This window comes from Stegostoma tigrinum, chromosome 15 (genome assembly GCF_030684315.1).
Source record: "Stegostoma tigrinum isolate sSteTig4 chromosome 15, sSteTig4.hap1, whole genome shotgun sequence".
Lineage (NCBI taxonomy): Eukaryota > Metazoa > Chordata > Chondrichthyes > Orectolobiformes > Stegostomatidae > Stegostoma > Stegostoma tigrinum.
Window position 1 is genome coordinate 40173218 of NC_081368.1, and position 19648 is coordinate 40192865.

The following is a 19648-nucleotide window of genomic DNA, read 5'->3' on the forward strand; positions in this document are numbered from 1 at the left end:
CTTATGTTGCAGAATTAACACGTTGTAATTATTTCAGTAGCATTCGCAAAATTCATGTAATATCATGTCTGCTCAATCTGAGTTAACACTGAATATATTTAAAACAATTACAATTTAACAGACTAACAATTCTGCATGAATATTCCCTGGTCTCAATATCATGAAACAGTTAAAATCAATGAAATCCTCAGTAACTGCAGTGGCCCCAGTAGCAACTTCTATTCTGCTCTATCACTGTGCAGGAGTCCAGGTGCTAATTCACTCCTTTCCTCTGTTTCTATATCTCTTTTTGTTTCTGTGTTACTTCTAAATTTTTGCTGTCCGGTGATTGGATCCAGGAGTTCCCTGGATTAAGTGATGACTATTACGGGATGAAGAACCTGAGTAAGTGAGAGACCAACATTTGTGAATGTAGAAATCACAAACAACTACCTCTTGAACATCTGATCTCTCTTCACTTCTGTAACCCCAAGTAACTTTATTAGCATTGCCGGTGCTTCAAGTCCATTTTTACACTGGTTACTAAGGACTGCCTCTCTCCAATAATTTCAAAAATGACGACCTAGTGTTGCAAACTAAATTAAGTCACAAGTTAATGATTTATCAGTTTAATTGTACAACAAATTCTTAACCAACACTTAGTCATTAATGCAATATAAATCACATAACTCATCTATAATTTTGTGCACCGTTTAAAGGATTTGTGTCTAATTTGAGAGATTTTATGTGTTTATAATGCATATGGTTTATAAAAAGAGAATTGAAAAGGGATGATTTTAGTCTGTTTTGTTTATAGCTTTTGCAAATGATTAGTCCCAGCCTATCATAAAGCACATTGCAAAGTGCCCCTTTGGATGCTGCAGCTCAGGGTATCAGTGCTATCAACTAGGATGTAAATAGTTGGGGTTATAATTACCTGTTTAATCTGTCTCGATCAAACCTTTGCTTTTTGTTCCAATACTCCACAGTGGGAAGGTTTGTGGATCAAGTTTTTGTAGTATTTTTAGTAGTACCTTCTGATATTAATTTTCCATGAAAAGACAACTGCTTAAATCTCTTGCTTTGCCACTTTTTAACTTCATCCCTGACCTGTGCTGCTATAATGTATTATATTACTTGCTCACTACATATAACTAGCTAATAACTCACTCATGATGTATGAACATTTAATAAATCCTCAGTTTGGATCCTTTCTCAGACCTAGATCTTCTCATCTCCAGATAGCTAGAAAGCAGACATACCCTGTAAGGTACATTATGGATCTGTTAGAAATCCTGATGCAGTAATCGCTTGGGAAATTTAAGCTTCTGGTGGGCAGTTGCCCAGCGCTTGGAGCCCTCTGGATACTAACCTTGATAATAATTTCTAAAAATTTAGAGGAGTTTAAAATCACTCACTGTGACCCCTTCTCTGGGTATTCAATTGAATTCCTCCACATCACCCTGACCTGCAATTCCTGAGGCGTCCTGTTTAGCTGCTACCTGTACCCATTTAGCTGCTACCTGTATCCCTTCACTTACTTGCCCATCCTACCACCTTGCCTGTTTGTCACTGAACCTGTCATCCACCCTAGTCTCTCATCCACTTATATTACACATTTACCCTTTCTCCTTGTCAAAGAGGCTTTGGGCCGTTAAATATTGGAATATCTAAGTTACTGCTGTAAAGAGCAGGTGTATTGAGCCTCTAGCGTTGATCCAGCGCTGTGGTAGGAGGCTTCCTGAATAGTAACACTTTGCGTGTCTGAAGAAGCTCAAATCATGGAGCTGTGGAGCAGGCTAAGTGAAAAGGAGCAGTGGCAATTTGACTAATATTGCCACACCTCTTAAGAGTCAGTCCTTGGTTTCTTGATCTCACTTCTACCAGGGCTTTTTTCTGGCAGAATGGACGGACCCATCTGATGAAGATGCTGGATGAGTCAGGCAGCGCACAGGTGGTTGAAAGCTAACTTTTATATCCTATAAAAAATAATCACTGTTGCACTTGCTAAGATCTTGAACAGCATTGGAAAATGATGTGCGGGTGGGAAGTACATTTCATCAGTGTGATGCAACACAGAACAGACTAAGCATTCTGCAATTGAATACCAGCCTATGAGATCATCCTCACCATAGCGATAAAGGATAATAGCTGTGAATGCTCAGTAACTTTATATATTCAGACCTATTATTAGCAGCAGAATCACATCCCACAGGAAACAACAAATTGTTTTGTAGTAAACAAAAATCCAGTAAGAATCAGTGTAAGATTTTGATCAGCACATTTTTCCAAACGTACATTAAAATATTCAGTGTTAGTAATGTTCAGGAAGTTACTGTGCCAGTACATTGTAATCAGAAGCACGTACCGAAGGACAGTGCCCATCTGTTGTATGCTCCTTTTATAATCTGAAACTCTGGCACCTTGCTTTTTTTGCAGAGTGTATGACGTCCAACACCAGTGACAGTGAAAGCAGCTCCAGTAAGTAACCCCTTCGGGTTCCTTCATTTATTTTTCTTCTCCCTTTGCAGGTCATTTGTCTCCACAGGTCCTGTCCTCAGGTGGGACAAACGGTTGGGAACACTGACAACCTGCATAGCCTTATCATGAGGCCATCAACATATTCAATTGCTTTTTGGTTGGATAGTCAATCAGGACCTCAGCCCTAATCAGGACTAAAGAAGAGCTTGCAACCCAAGCTTCATTAGCTGTCACCACCTAGGATAGAGTTGGAGGCTTTAGCTTCAGTCTCTTTGAAATGAATCAAACAGTGCCATTTAAGCTGCATTTATCTAGTAGTGAGCAGGACAATCTGGGCTGCTCACCCCCACATATTCTGTGCTTGGGTCAATGTTGTGGTCTGGGAATTCACAAAGATGCAGTTCATTGTTGCTTTTTATTTGCTCCAGCCTTAGCCTGCTATAACACAGGATACACACCACAGGATACACACCAGACTTACCAGTAAGATGGATACCTTAATACAAATGATGAATTATCACCAAAACTGACTGACTTATAATTCCGTTTTGTATTCTACTTGTGTCTCAAATTAAATTCCTAGTGGATTAGATTTAAGCAAGCGCTGGCAGACTGGGCAGATGGAAATGCAGGAGCAAGAGGATGGTATGGGGTGAGTGGAGTTTAAATGTTGAGGAGGATTTCAGCTGATCATAATGTTTTCTATTTTCTTTCTTCATAGAGGGTCAGGATGATACTGTTCTATCTTATGAAGCAGTTACTCGCCTGGAGAGTAAGTAGATATTTTCAGATGGATGCTCTTTTGTAGGAAGTTATAATATTGTGTTTGGAAATATTCAGTTAGCAATGTGCAGGAAGATACTGTGCTATTACGTTGTAATCAGAAACCCTTACCCGATCACATAGAATTAGTGGACTTGCTATACAAGAGACCAAATGAGGTTTTTGTGCTATATCATTGTATTAAATCTAGATCTAAACCTAATATTTTTATGGTAACTTGAGTGCTATTCTATGGCAAATGCATGAGACTCCATCTGCTAACTCCAGTTCGAACTCCAGCATCTACACACTTTTGCTTTTATGCAACTCACTCTTCTTACTTAGTCATGTCACCATTTATTTTGCCCACTGATTTCAATTGTTGGAATTCACTTTGTAACAGTACAATGGTACTTTCACATCAGGAACTGCAGTAGTTCAAGGATAAATATTGCTCTTGCTAGCAACATACATCCTTTGTCTTAATTTTCTGTAAGGAATCCTCTGTAAAAGCCTGGAACCAAAGTGATGAGAGCTCTCTGTACTTCTGCAGTACTAACTCTATAACATCAGGTCTGTTTGAAGCAGATAACACCTCTGTAATCAATTAGAATGAGTTTGCTATTATATATTGGTTCTTAGAATAATTAGACAATCCACCTCTGGTCCAATTTGTTACCTTATTCTTTTGTCTTTTCCGTTACATGTAGTGAGATAGGAGCACTGAAACAGTCCTAAAACAATTGAAACTAGCACAGCTGTTGATCTGGTCTTCCCATGCACGTGTGCAAAACCTGTGATGGACGTCACAGCTTTAAAGGGTGCTGCTGAAATAAGTCTTGTTCAGTTGCTGCAGTGCATTTTTGTAGACAGTAAACAGTACGTTGACAGTCTGTAAACAGTTGAGGGATAGTGGGAGGGGTGCTACTTAGGCTATTTAATATGTTTGGTTCTATGTAATTGTTAATTCTCTTTTAATTGTTTTTAAATTTCAGTTCACTATGCTCGGCCAATAATAATTCTGGGGCCAATGAAGGACAGAATTAATGATGATTTGATTTCAGAGTTTCCAAACAAATTTGGTTCCTGTGTACCGCGTAAGTACTTCAAAAATATCATCTTATCCATGAAACATCTACTTTTGGATTCAAAATAATGACAAACCATTGTTCACTTGGGGAAAGTACATTGATACTCAAGCTTCACTATTCCTAGGCTTGCCACAAAAGTTAAAAGTTTGATTATATTACTGGAAGTGCCCAAGTTACATGTCTTATGGACTCGTGATAATAGAAAAAAAGCAGTGATCAGGTTTCTGTACTTGATATGAGCTACTATTTATTATAAATAAATGAATTCCAACCACAAGGAAACACAAACATGAATTATTAACATATAACTTGATTAGCTGAAACTGTAACCCTTTCTCAAACCTATACATACACATGCACACAAACAAATAATATGGATGTTAAGGGTGAAGGAAAAAGAATTGGGGAAACACCTTTCAATAGCAATGTCCATAGGATTCAGTGATATATCTCTTTTGCTTCATCCAAAGCCCTCTATCTCCATAGCCAAACCTTTTTGATTCTTTGCTAAAGACACAGGAAGAGGAGTTTGACACATTGTGTTCAGTTTTTCAGTCACTGAATAGGGGTGATGCTTACGGCAAATGGTGGGAAAGAATAGCAGCCTTTCCTTTTTGTTTACTTCACTGCAGAGACTTCACTGTCTACTGCAATCTGAAGATCTTCTGTCTTTGTCTGCACTGTTCACACAGAAGCTGTTCAGGAACCAGTCCAGGAGGTGTTCTGTTGATGATTCAGGATGAAGTTTTCTCTGATAACATGCATCTTGTCCTATTGTTTAAACAAACCAGTGGTGTAAATATAACTCAGTGATTTGTTTTTAAAAGTACAGCAACTCCTTCTGCAGTCCTTGGTTTAAAGTAGTCCTTTTCCCATTTTGATTTAGAATCCGAAATAAAGAAAATTGAAAGATGTGATCTTTACAGTTCTCTTCAATATATGACAGGCAATCACAGGGGATTCCTAGAAATAGTGATATTCTCCCAGAAATCCTATTCTGCAAAAGTGTCCATTATGCACACTATCATGGCATTTTATTGGTGTTTAATGATACACTATGATGCTGGCAAATAATAATATATAATATACAAAAATCCAATGATTTCAGGTACCTACTAAGCCCTTTAGTTTGAAGGCTCTGCTAACACCAAATATGAACCTGACGATGCATAAAGAGGTTGGGGGGGGGTGGTTGATTTATTTTTATTATTCATGATGAATGATTAGAATAATATGAATCTTAGACAGAAGCATAAATTCTCTAGTCATCAACTATGGATGGGTTCAATCTGAATTTAAATCAAAATCTAAGAATTTCCTTGGAGCTGGTCTTGCCTTGCTGCTATAAATCCATAAAATTCAGGGTAAAGTTGTTGATGTTTCCATAGTACTTCTGTTGAAATGACAGTGTCAAAATCAATCAAAACTGTTCTGAGCGAATTCCTGGCAAAAGATGATTAAGCAAACCAGAAGAGCCCCAATAAAACAGTGCATGCAGTATGAGAGGACATCTAGTGGTCAAATTACAACAGAATATTAGTAATTAATAATCTTTATAGAATTCTTTAGCATAGAGATTTTGTACAAGCTGTAGCTCGTGGACGGAGATCTCCATTCTCCTGACTGCCAATATCTGTTTTAAAATTCAAGTTTCTGTTTTCCTTTTAAAAGTTATCATGGATGGTAAGGTATTCCAAGTCTTAATCAGCCTCTGCCAAAAATATATTATTTTAATATCTCCAGTCATTCTTTTAGTGGCAGCATTTTCAAATAAATGTTGCCTCATGTCAAGCATGTCTACCTACACAGTTCTTGCATTTTTTGTGCCCTAATAAGGATTCAAGGCTGTTACCTGATCTAGAACCTAGAGACTCTGGATCGTGTGTAGAAGGAATTGCTTTTGCGTGTATGAGGAATCTCTAGCTTTTTATATTTGTTTCATGAGTGAAGGTTTAGTATTATTTAACTGTATGTGACTCACTCACAGGTTTAAATGTGTTTTCAGTCCTTGCCTCTTATCAAAAAGGGATTATTCCATAGAGTACTGAAAGTTTAGTTTCACAGCATTGCCAAATATCATGCTTGGGTACCTGTAGCAATACACTTCAGTAGGAGAAAGTATGGATTTCAATTGTATTGTGATCACAGCACTGCTACGTCATAGTACCGGGGACCTGGGTTCGATTCAATCCTTAGACAACTGTGTGGATTTCTGTCAGGTTCTGTGGTTTCCAGGCATACGCCAGAGATGTACATGGTGGATGGCTTGGCTATGCTGAGTTGCCCTGTAGTGTTGAAGAATGTGCAGGATAGGTGGATTAGTCATGGTAAATTCAGGGTTACAGGTGTTGAGGGGTCTGGGTGGGATGCTTTTCAGAGGCTTGGTGCAGACTCACATGGTCTCTTTCTGCACTGTAGCGATTCTTTGATTCTGAGAAATCAAATACAGGCAGTCCCTGAGTTGTGAATGAGTTTTGTTCTGGAGTCCATTCACAAGTCAATTTGTATGTAACTTGGCACATGATGCAGGACAATGTAAGGCAGCTGTTCATAATTAAAGGAAATGTTCATATGTCAGGTCTTTAAAATTACAGTCCTGGGATCAGGATTATAAGTCCAAGCGTTCTTAAGTTGGGTGTTTATGCATTGAGGATACAGTGTAAGTAATTAAAAAGAAATTTATTCCTCAAGATCAGTCATGAGAATTTGCTACTGCACAGGATAATTGAAGCAGCTAATGTCTGTATTTAAGGGCAAGCTCAAAAAACATTAGAGAGGAGAGGATAAAAGGTTACACTGTTAATAAGGTCCCAGCTGATATTATTACTGGACAAGTCAGATCCCAGAATTAAATCTGGCTTGGTAGATCATATTTTGTTGTTTTTAACATGGTCTTCCACTGAAAAGTAGGTATGCAATGCTGCAGATTTGGTTTTAACAATAAAATAGAATTTTATTGCCCAAAAGAAAATAATATAAAATAGAATAAGCAAGGCCATTTATACAAAATACAACTTGAAAAATTTAGATACATTAAACAGAAATAACAATCCCATCTGTCGTAACACCATCTTTGCACCAACACAGATAATTTCCTTTTGCAGTACATCTACATGGGTAATTTAACTAAAAACCAAAACATCTGCATATGCTGGAAATCAGAAACAAAAACAGAAATTGTTGGTCAGGCTCAGCAAGTCTGGAATCATCTGTGGAAAGAAATGAGCATTGGTTAACTCAACTGTTTCTTTCAGATTTAGTCTTGAGTTTGGTAACCTCTTCATTGATTAATCACACAACTGCGCTTAGTCTGTTGCAACTACTGAATAGTCCTTCAGGGTTAGAACATAGAACAATACTGTGCCGATCTATAATCCTACTAAGATCAATCTACCGTGTGTACCCTACATTTTACTGTCCTCCATGTGTCAATCCAAGAGTTGCTTATAAGTCTCTAAAGTATGTGACTCCGCTGCCACTGCTGGCAGTGCATTCCACAAGCCCACCACACTGTGTGAAGAACTACCTCTGACATCTCCCCTATACTTTACTCCAATCACATTAAAATTATGCCTCCTTGTAATAGTCATTTCTGTCTGGGAACATGTCTCTGATTATCCACTCTATCTATGCCTTTCATAATCTTGTACACCGCTATCAAGTCACCTCTTATCCTTCTTTGCTCCAATGAGCTGCAGCATAACCTCACAGCTCTTAAACTCAATTCCCCTGCCAATGAAAGCCAACAGAGACCATATGCCGTCTTTACAACCCTATCAACTTGGGTTGCAACTTTGAGGGATCTGTGGACATGGACACGAAGATCCCTCTGTTCTTCCACAATACCAAGGATCCTGCCTTTAACCCTGTATTCTGCATTCAAATTTCACCTTCCAAAATGAATCATATAATACTTCCAGTTCGGAATTTTAAAACTGAAGTCATTACACTTAGAGAGCCTATTTTCTAACAAATCTCCCTTCTTCAGTAGAAACTGTTTCGTGAGAATCTCTGTGAACTGAAAACCGAAAGGTTCGCAAGCTATTGACTTTACCCTAAACACAAATAAAAAGTTTCTCTGTTCTGAAAACTCTTACAATGCAAACATTGTCCATTATCACCCTAAGAACTCCTCTTTCATACTGTTTTATTTAAATCATAGCCCCAGAAATACTGGCAAGTTAATCGTTAAAACCCTTCATACCAAAACTCAGAAGCTACCATTTTAAAGTCTGAAATATAAAATAAATACTCTTAAAAGGTACACCTTACCTCTCAATAGTCAGGTGAGGAAAGGTTGGAGGAAGCTGAAGTAGGACACAAACACTAGCACACGTGGTTTGAGGCTAACTGGCCTGTTTCAGTGCTATAAATTCAACATAATTCATAACATATCAGATGAAATATAATTGAATCTTCTGCTTCCTTGCCTTGCAGACACCACCAGATCAAGACGTGAAAATGAAATTGATGGACAGGATTATCACTTTGTGACTTCCCGGGAGCAAATGGAGAAAGATATTCAGGACAATAAGTTCATTGAAGCTGGTCAATATAATGACAACCTATATGGGACCAGTATTCAATCTGTTAGAGCTGTTGCTGAGAGGGTAAGTACAGTTAAGGGTTACAAATAAAAATCTCGTTAAAGGGAAGGCTAACAACAAGTTGCGCCATGAATAGATAATGCATATTCCTATTATTAAATTGCTGGGCAAACTATATGTACGCTAAGACACTGTCCACCACCATAGTACATTCCCCATGAAAACGTTCTCTCTTGAGTTAAGATAATTTCTTTGTTGCCAAAATACACATTTGACACTGCGTGAAACAAATTGTGTTGAAAATACAGCCAAGTATTCTTAGTTAGCAATGGAAGAATTGTAAATGAGTCATAGAATTACACTTGGCATGGACAAGGTGGGTGGGAATGGGATTCACATTTTTTGTTATGAAGTGTATAAAACACTGGGAAGGGAAAGTCAGTGTTGTCTTCAGGAAATGCTATTTACATATTGATTGAAAGCAACCCTGAAAAATAGAATCAGAGATAATGGGAACTGCAGATGCTGGAGAATTCCAAGATAATAAAATGTGAGGCTGGATGAACACAGCAGGCCAAGCAGCATCTCAGGAGCACAAAAGCTGACGTTTCGGGCCTAGACCCTTCATCAGAGAGGGGGATGGGGAGAGGGAACTGGAATAAATAGGGAGAGAGGGGGAGGCGGACCGAAGATGGAGAGTAAAGAAGATAGGTGGGGAGGTAGGGAGGGGATAGGTCAGTCCAGGGAAGACGGACAGGTCAAGGAGGTGGGATGAGGTTAGTAGGTAGCTGGGGGTGCGGCTTGGGGTGGGAGGAAGGGATGGGTGAGAGGAAGAACCGGTGAGGGAGGCAGAGACAGGTTGGACTGGTTTTGGGATGCAGTGGGTGGGGGGGAAGAGCTGGGCTGGTTGTGTGGTGCAGTCGGGGAAGGGGAGATTTTGAAACTGGTGAAGTCCACACATTGATACCATATGGCTGCAGGCTTCCCAGGCGGAATATGAGTTGCTGTTCCTGCAACCTTCGGGTGGCATCATTGTGGCAGTGCAGGAGGCCCATGATGGACATGTCATCTAGAGAATGGGAGGGGGGGTGGAAATGGTTTGCGACTGGGAGGTGCAGTTGTTTGTTGCGAACTGAGCGGAGGTGTTCTGCAAAGTGGTCCCCAAGCCTCCGCTTGGTTTCCCCAATGTAGAGGAAGCCGCACCGGGTACAGTGGATGCAGTATACCACATTGGCAGATGTGCAGGTGAACCTCTGCTTAATGTGGAATGTCATCTTGGGGCCTGGGATAGGGGTGAGGGAGGAGGTGTGGGGGCAAGTGTAGCATTTCCTGCGGTTGCAGGAATTCCCAATTCCTATTCCCAATTCCTCCGCCTCTACCGCATCTGCTCCCACGATAAGACATTCCACTCCCGCACATCCCAGATGTCCAAGTTCTTTAAGGACCGCAACTTTCCCCCCACAGCGATCGAGAACGCCCTTGACCGCGTCTCCCATATTTCCCGCAACACATTCCTCACACCCCGCCCCCGCTACAACCGCCCTAAGAGGATCCCCCTCGTTCTCACACACCACCCTACCAACCTCCGGATACAACGCATCATCCTCCGACACTTCCGCCATTTACAATCTGACCCCACCACCCAAGACATTTTACCATCCCCTCCCCTGTCTGCTTTCCGGAGAGACCACTCTCTCCGTGACTCCCTTGTTCGCTCCACACTGCCCTCCAACCCCACCACACCCGGCACCTTCCCCTGCTCCAAAACAAAATTCAACACCCAATCCTCCCTTCCTAAGCTTTTCAAAAATATCCTTGAACCAGTCCTCTGGACGTTCTTATAGAATCACCTTGTGGGCCTGCCTACAGTACCAAGAATACCCATTACTTAGCTTGTGATATTGCCCAGTACTATTGGAGCTATCAACCAATCTGATCAACAGGCACATCCTGCTCCCTCACGAAAAGCATTAATCTTCACAGTGGGGTGGGTGGGCTTCTGATGGTTGTCAGCTTCCAGCTGAATTTTCAGGGTAACGTGGAAATAGTGTATCCTCTTCCCCACCCCCTCGCCACTGCCACCAACTTACCCAGTAATTTTCAATCCTTAAATATTGTAAGTTTTATAATTGAGGTTTAAAAGATATGCTTCTTGAAATCCCAAGAAGAACTGGCAGTATTTATAGTTTGGAGGCATGAACGCATGTCAGACAGGTACATCATTCTCTTTAAAATGTGTATGAAGATATGACACTGCTTAGGATGATGATGCTGAGCTTACCACGCCTGTTTGCCATCTGCTGTTGATTTTGTATGTTGACATGCATGCAATTCCAAGAAAGACTATGTTTTGATGATACATCGCTAAAGAGTTGATTTTGGCTGACACAGCAGTGATGTTTCTAGCTCTAGAGTGGAGCTGGAGGGCAGGAAAGGATATCGATTAGATGTAGCTCTTAAAAATTAACTGGTGATCCTTGCTGGCATGCCTTATGTGAGGCGGCAGCAAGTCAGGTTCTTTAGGATTCCATAATTTAATAGCCTTTCAGTGCTTACTGTTAGGATGTATATGTGGAGCTTTGACCCAGCAAGATTCATAGTATTTAGAAGACAGGACAATATATTCTTCATTGTGTGAACTGTTCTTATTTTCATAGCATATTATCTTAATTTTAAGAACTGCAGTTCATTTTTAATAGGTTTGTTGTTGAGGCTGTTGCTTCCATCTTTGCAGGGAAAACACTGCATACTTGATGTGTCTGGGAATGCTATCAAGAGGTTACAGCTTGCACTACTCTATTCTATTGCCATTTTCATCAAACCCAAATCTGTGCAATCCCTAATGTAAGTATTAACATTCTCTCTGTCTGGCTGCAAATGACATTTTTAGAAATTTACTTAGTAAATGTAAGTGTCGCTGGCCAGGCCAGCATTTATTGTCTGTCTTTAATTGACTGTGAACAGGTGGTGGTGAGTGGCTTTCTTGAACCACTGCAGTACTATCAGAAAATAGGTAGGTTTATTGACTATCATTCTACTGAATGATGCCATTGTGAATGTTTTTAGGGAAAAGCGGGTATTTGGATTTTTAAAGGTTTCTCTATGACTTTTTAAACCTAAATAAATGTAGTTTGAAAGTCAACATGGTACATAGTCCATGCTGTTGCATTTAAAAATAATGCTCTTTCAGAATTTTCTATTTCTTCCACAGTGGAAAATTTTGTTATTTACAAAGAAACACTATGATGTCCACAGGCAACTTACTAGTTTACTAGTGACACACTACATTAAATATTGCTGAGTATTTTTACTTGCTGTAGAACTGTGAATAATAACTCAGACTGCTCAGATGCCACTACCGCAACAAAAGTCATTCATCCATTTAACTTAGCAGAACAGCTTCCAGTAAACCTGTTGTTAGAGCTAAGAATATTATATTGCACCAGTTTATAAAAGGAATATTGAAATTATGTTCCCCTGAAAGATCATTTCCTCGTAAATCGAACACAAGTGATTGGCCTTGAACTTCAATGACAATGAACTAGATTTTCAGTTCAAACTGATCATCTGATGTCAAGTTTTGCTGATAGTGAGATTACGTTCAATCGGCACCGACAGTGCACTACACAACAAATTGGATTGGATTACTAAAACTTCCTTCAGAGTACGTGCAAGACATATGAAATATTTAAACAAGGCTTCTACGGTTGATATTACCTTGTATGGATGACTGATTCACACTATATTAGTCTTAACTAGCAATCTTTAGCATTAATGAGCAAAAAGGAATGTACACTATATAATTTAAGAGGGGCTTACTCTTTTTGACTTTTAAGAACAGTTTTAACTGAAAATGTTAAACAAATTTGCATACTTGAACTAAAATATGGTCCCGAATTCTTAAGTGCATACATGTGCTAAAAAAAAACAAACTTAAAAACAAGTAGGAGTTCTTTGTATACTGTTGGTATGTTTTGAACTATTTTTGGCTTTTTCTAACAAGGCAGTCAGTTGAATCACTAACAACCGAATACCCTGAAGAGCATGTGGATCAAGTGACTGTATTTTTATTGTCTACTTAATTGCCAACAACACTAATTTGACTGCCCATCAGTTAGAGGTATCTGAATAAATAGCAGCAATTTGTCCATAGTTGCTGAAGATATGAAAACTTCTATAGCTTTGGTCTAGATCTTGTGAAGAGGATTTCTCTTTCACACTTTGGCTTAATTTAAGGTATTTTTGGAACTGTGCAAAGTTTTGTTGTACTCAACTGACCTTACTGAGGTTAGTTTCTTATCATGCAAGCAAGAGGCCACATCAACAGCCTGTCTTTTTACAGTAGTCATCTTATATGAATATGTCAGCAGGGATGAGAAATTTCCACTGTTTGGTGGATTTCCATTTTAAACATTTGTCCTGTCTCAAATAGCAACATTGAGGAGCAGACATTTTGGGAGAAATGGAACTACTCCTCTAATTCTATATCCTGTCTTTCTCATCTTAGATCGTTTCTCCCAATCTTGCTGCTTCTTCAGAAACCAAAATCTGTAATTGGAGTGGCAGTTAAGAGTAGGAGAGGAACCTTGTGCTTGAAGGAATTGGAATGACCTGAACAGTTATTTTTTAGGGTAGGAAAGTGAGACAGGCAAATAATGTTGTTTTATTTTTGAGTGAGAAAGGAAGAAGATCCAACAGCTAGTGATTTTTTTTTAAAGCAGAAGACTAGAAGAGAAAAGGCATTTGGAACCAACCGATCATTCATTTTCCCTTTTGAGTGAAAAACCGCACAGAAGGAAATGTGCTTTGAGGATTGGTTATTGTGAAGATTCTGGAACTCAGTCCATCTTTGCTGGTCGCTGTAGCTCCTGAGCCTCTGCTGATACAGCCACCACCTCCCAGCTCCTTCCCTCATGACCCTTTAAAAACATGGCCTATGAAAACTGCAAATTCCATGTTGGAGGTGGTCAGAATCAGCCAGCGCTTTTGGAAGATCCTGGTGAAACATTGGCAAACCAAGGAATGGGGTCAGTAATGCTGGCCATCATTTTTGAATGGCTCCCATGTGATTTGACCACGAAAACCTGGCCATCCCTCTCTCACACCTCATCTGTTCACAATACCCTTCCCCTTTCTGTTATTTCCCTCTCCACTTCTCACCTCCTAGTAACACCGACTCTTGCCCTGCTCTTCTGGGTGTGTTGACACTTCAGTAAGATTTTTATTTTGTTCTTTTCATAATGAAATAACTGGAAAAATTCAGCAACTTAGCCAGCTCAGGTGACTGTAATATACGTTTTTGAGCTTTAAATCTAACTGCATTCATTTAGAATAGAATATAGAATATCCTTTATCATCACGTACTCAAATATGGAAGTACAGGAATACAATGAAAAGTTTACAATGTTGTCCCATATAGCACCATTTAGGTACAGATCTTAGATACAAAATACAGAAATATAGGGACAAAAGGGAAAAAACAAAAGTTACATTACTTACAGTTGTTCATAGTACAAGTTAAAAAATGAGAATAAAGTTTAGAAAAAGTAAGCATTACAGTCTTTCAAGTAGATCAGCACAGGGGACTTCTACATGTGGTCTGCCCAAGTTCACAAGCCGTTGAATGCCTGCACCAGTTCCCAGTCCAACAACCCTCTGGCTCTGCTCAGGCCTCTAGCCCACCATTGCTCAAAACACCAACAGCAGAAAAAAGGGAGAACAGGAAATAAAAAGGAGCAGAGGACCTCCAGTTGGAGCACCCTAATCCGTCACCATCTTGACTGAGAAAATAAGTACTCTTACAGTTCTGCCTTTTTGAAATGGACCAAAAGATTTGGCATATTGACAGAGTGCCATAATATCTCTTCACCCAGCGGTTTCTCTGTTGCAGAAATGTTTCAGATTTTTTTAATGACCATTTCATGCTGCTGAGGATTGACAGGTTGTGCACCTTTGCTTCAAAAAGGCTACACAAACCTAGGTTTGTGCGGCAAACACAATTTTGACCCTCACATTTGGGCATGGACAGTCTTTTCTATAACTGTCAATGTCATAATTTCTCTTACATTTCATTTAATCGGCCCAGTTAAATTACGGCCCTGAATTCTTTAATGCATACATATGCTAAAAAGCAAAACAAACTTAAAAACAAATAGGAATTCGATTTCTATTGACTAAACTAAAAACAAAGTTCTGGAGAAATTCACCTGGTCTGGCAACATCCGTGGAGAAGGAAATGGTGACTTTTACACTGTAGATGCGGGGAAAGTGCTCAGAGCAAAAGCCAAAATCAATGATAATGATGGAACAACAGATATTCTTACAGCTACCATTTGCACGTATTTTACATGAGGAAGAGTTTGATCTGTTGAGAGCAAAGGTAAACAAGGCACACACTGGGGTAGGTGGGCAGTGTAAGAAAAGTGGAGTACATATGTTGAAATTGTGAAGTTCATTTTTCCTAGCAGATGTCAAGTGCTTAAGTGGAAAATGAAGTGTTCATTTAGTTTACATTGATCTTCACTGGAACACTAGCAGGCTATAAGAAGGAAATGTTAGCATGAGAAAAAGTGGTTTTATTTAAATGGCAGGCAACTGGAAGGTTGGAGTAATTCCTACAGGCATACAGGGAAAGAGGATATCAGTGGCAAATCTTACAGATGTATCTTGAAACTCATAGGTTCCCTACAAATCAGTGAATATCACAGAGAGGTGAGAGAAAAAACTGCTCAATTTCCTGAACCACCATAGCCAGATGCAGGGTTCAGTGGTGGTTTGTTGAAACAATGCATCCTTTAGCTTCCTCTTGAATCTGGGAGAATTGTTCTGGCATGGCCTGAGCAAAGAATCAGTGGGTCAGATTTTGCTGCTCATCCCAGGAATGGAAAGCTCAACATATGAGGAACGCCCGAGGACTCTGGGTCTATACTCATTGGAGTTGAGAAGGATGAGGGGGATCTAATTGAAACTTACAGAATACTGAATGGCCTGGACAGAGTAGATGTTGGGAAGATGCTTCCAATGGTAGGAGAGACTAGGACCCTAGAGTACCTTACCCACCTTAGAGTAAAGGGAAGACCTTTTAGATTGGAGATAAGGAGAAACTTCTTTAGCCAGAAAGTGGTGAATCTCCGGAATTCAGTGCCACAGAAGGCTGTGCAGGCCAGATCATTGGGTACATTTAAGACTGAGATAGATAGGTTCTTTATTATCAAGAGTATCAAGGGTTACGGGGAGAAAGTAGGAGAATGGGGTTGAGGAACTTATCAGCTATGATTGAATGATGAAGTAGACTCAATGGGTCGAATGGCCTAATTTCTGCTCCTATGTCTATTGATCTAAATAACGGAGAACACTTTGGAGAGGCTCAGTCACAGTTAAACAGAACAGGGAAATGGGACTGCATGGAGTAACTTTTGACTGCTTGCTGCAAAGACTGAGGGGCTGGTAATTCTGAGGGGATGGCATGTGATAAAAAAGAAATGTTTGTTAGTTTTTGTATTTTAAGTTACAAGTTGCCTACAAGAAATATAGTTTTCAGTCAATAGTGCTTTTAGTCTTACATAAGTTTTAACACATCAAATCTTTATGCATCACCCTCTTAACACCACCATCTTCTAACTGGAAGCTTTTTTTTAAACATCATTGGGTTCCCTGAAGCTAGTGTTCACCTCCACTGTTAAGAGGTACAACTGGCTGTCTTTAATTATTATTGAAAAAGTCCAATTTTATGCTTCAACACTGCACCTTCAGCATTCGCCCAAACTGGCCTGCATTCCATGAATAGCACCGTGTGTATCGCAAAAACATAATGAAATTCTTCATTGTTCCTCTGACCACAAATGAGCATGAGATACATCCCACTATTAAAGTGTCACTGTTAAATCATTTGTTCAGTTACCTGTAAAGGAATTAAAAGCGGAATGCAAATCTTTTGACTTTTTTTTAAATAGGGAGATGAATAAACGACAAACTGAAGAGCAAGCAACCAAAGCCTTTGATAAAGCATTGAAGTTAGAGCAAGAATTTGGAGAGTTTTTCACAGGTAGGTGCATTGCACGTAATTTGATGCTTGCTAAGATCATTGGAAGGCAAATTCCTGCATTTTCGTGGTTTAACTGAGACTTGTACTCACAGAAATATTTGGAATTTAACTTAGATGAACTTGAAACAGTAGTAAGGATACTGTTAACTGGAGCTGGAATTATCTTCTCATTGTTTCAGGGCCTTTCATCCCTGTCCACAGCCGATTACCATTGGAATTCCTGTTGTAAAGGGAGAGAGCCCACATTTGGCCACTTGTAAAATCCATGGGAGAATATATCTATCTAAAAATGGCACTCCTAACTTATACCTCTCTGGTTATCAAAGATGCTAAGTATCAAAATAGAAGTACATTAGATGCAAGGAGCAACTTGATTTTTTGACAATTTCCGTAAAAGTCTTTAAAATATGAAGTACATTAGTAATAAAACAAGTACATAGTCAATTAGTCAGCAGTTTCGATTGCACCAACAACTATAATCCTCGGCTCAGCAAAAGGGTAGAGAGAAAAATGTATAAAGAAAATCTGAAGAACTTAAAATTTGGAAATTAAATGGTATGTTTTGTTGAGGACTAAACTTTCAAGGAATATAATGCAAGTGAATTTGGATATGAACCATTTTGCCAGCATCTTATTTAAATTTCTTACTAAATTTCAATCCTAATTTCTATCTCTCCTGCTACCTGATCCAAATTGTTGAGCTTAAAGAGGTGATGTCCAAATTGAAACTATCTACCAAGTCTTTGGAATGTATAACATATATACCTGGCATCAACTGCCACTGAAATTTATATACAATATTCATTTGTGTGATAAACAGAACATATTTTTGGGTGACATCAGCTTGTTAGTGGTGGACACTAGTTGGTTTGTATTGCAGCAACATGTAACAGTTGGTTTTACCTGTTGCTGAAAATATTGACTGCATGTGCGGATTTGTAATACTACCAACATGAGTATCTAACATTGGATGTGATTCTGTAATTTGACAATATTTACCAAATAATTCTGAGTGAGCAAGGAATTTAGGATTGTCCGTCAATGTTATACTTGTGCGTACTGGAAATTTCTTATTAACACAAAAGGCCTTTTTCTTTGCCGGCAGAAAGAATAACTACACATTGTGTCTGTCGTTTCAAATGAAAAAAAGTACAATTATTGGTTCAATTCTGAGGGAAATGCCTCGATCAATCAAGAGTCAGTTTTCCTGGTTTAAATTTTAAAAAGTGTCTGGCTGTTAACTATCTATCAATCAACTTCAGTGAGTGCATTCTCTGTGATAATGCCACTATCAATCAGCACACTCACTTCTTAAGCAGTGTAAATATTGGTTGTCCTCTTGAATTTGTAGATTTTTTATAATCAATCAATCTGTACAGTGAAGTTAGTACACACCTCTGGTGTAGGTTGGACTGCAACTTGGGCCCTCTGGCTTAGAGGTAGTAGAACAAACACTGCAAGCACCAAACCCTGAATTTATATTCTTGCAAATTTCCCAAGGACTGCAAGACAAAAAGCTTTGACAAAACGTGTCTTTTAGCAGTAAGTTCTGTACTACCAAGCAACTATTTAAAAGGTCAAATTTTCAGTGCTGATTGACACAGTGAATTTTTTAATAATTTCAAAATTTGTTGCACATTTCTAACACTTAGCTGTGTTTTACCTTTTATAAAGTAGCAGTGTTTTTCTTTTCAACAGCTATTGTACAGGGAGATTCATTAGAAGAGATCTACAACAAAATTAAACAGGTCATTGAAGAACAATCTGGTCCGTACATCTGGATTCCTTCATCTGAAAAACTCTAAACATGACCCAATGTTTAGAGGGAAGATATTGTTGGGGTGAAAGATCCTCCTTTTAAGATATGTTGCATATCGAGTTTTATCTTTCTCATTATGTTATGAATTCTCACCGTCGCTGTGGCTGTTTCCATTCTGCATGGTTTTTATGGAATTCCATCAAAGACATGGAAATGCACACCTGAATATTTTACAGAACATCTTCGGGAAACATGACCAGGATTGGTAATGAGTTTGTACGTTTGTATTACCTGAAGATCAGCTTGGAGAGTTTCATATCGACTAAGCAGTGGTTTTAAAGAACCAGTGTTCACAGGGGATTCTGTTGGTGCCAATCCTTTCGAAAAAAAATCTGTCTGAAATTTCCTAATACAGATAGGTTTGAAAAAAGAGAAAGCCACTTCTTCTGTGATCACACATGGCAGTGCTTTTAAAGACTGTACACAATTCCTCATTGCAGGAGGAGAATGAAGAGAATGAAAATCATAAAAGAATTTTAAATCATAATTATGGTACTGTAGATGAAAATATACAAATAATTTTCAACATATTAAATTGCACATTGTTTTACACATGAAAACATGGTTGTCTGCATGGACATTTTACATTTTTTTGCTTTTTTTTATAAAAAGTGATTCCAATCAGAACTGAGCAGATGAATGATAAGGAATGTGTCAGTTGCTCAGATTGATGATGTTGATGTTGCTTTGTATGAATGAAATGTATTTTTGTCTTTGCCTAAACCCTGTGTCTCCCATTTAGTGAAATTGATCATTCTTAAACAACTGGCTTTAATTTGAATTTGTAATGGTAAAGTAACCTGCTTTACCACCTCTCCACACTTCTATCATATAATCAGATCTATTTAATTTGTTGGTATACAATGCAAGTATTAGCTCCTTTCACGTATTGACATATATGTTGTACAATATTCCCCTTTAATTT

The 19648-nt window shown here is 38.8% G+C and overlaps 1 protein-coding gene across 11 annotated transcripts in view; it reads left to right on the forward strand.

Moving 5' to 3' along the window:
* Nucleotides 1-19283, forward strand: part of dlg3 (discs, large homolog 3 (Drosophila)) — a 483556-nt gene extending 464273 nt beyond the window's left edge. For 7 of the 11 annotated variants that reach the window (XM_059651426.1, XM_059651429.1, XM_048544762.2 and 4 more), the window contains 7 exons: nucleotides 2419-2460; nucleotides 3182-3232; nucleotides 4218-4319; nucleotides 8751-8923; nucleotides 11595-11704; nucleotides 16813-16904; nucleotides 18603-19283. In XM_059651426.1, the coding sequence (XP_059507409.1) occupies nucleotides 2419-2460; nucleotides 3182-3232; nucleotides 4218-4319; nucleotides 8751-8923; nucleotides 11595-11704; nucleotides 16813-16904; nucleotides 18603-18709 (677 nt within the window). In that variant the 3' untranslated portion in view covers nucleotides 18710-19283. Of the gene's footprint in view, nucleotides 1-338; nucleotides 385-2418; nucleotides 2461-3181; nucleotides 3233-4217; nucleotides 4320-8750; nucleotides 8924-11594; nucleotides 11705-16812; nucleotides 16905-18602 lie in introns of all 11 variants that reach the window. The other 4 variants (XM_059651428.1, XM_048544764.2, XM_048544765.2 and 1 more) reach the window with 3 other exon arrangements.
* Nucleotides 19284-19648: the final 365 nt, after the last annotated feature.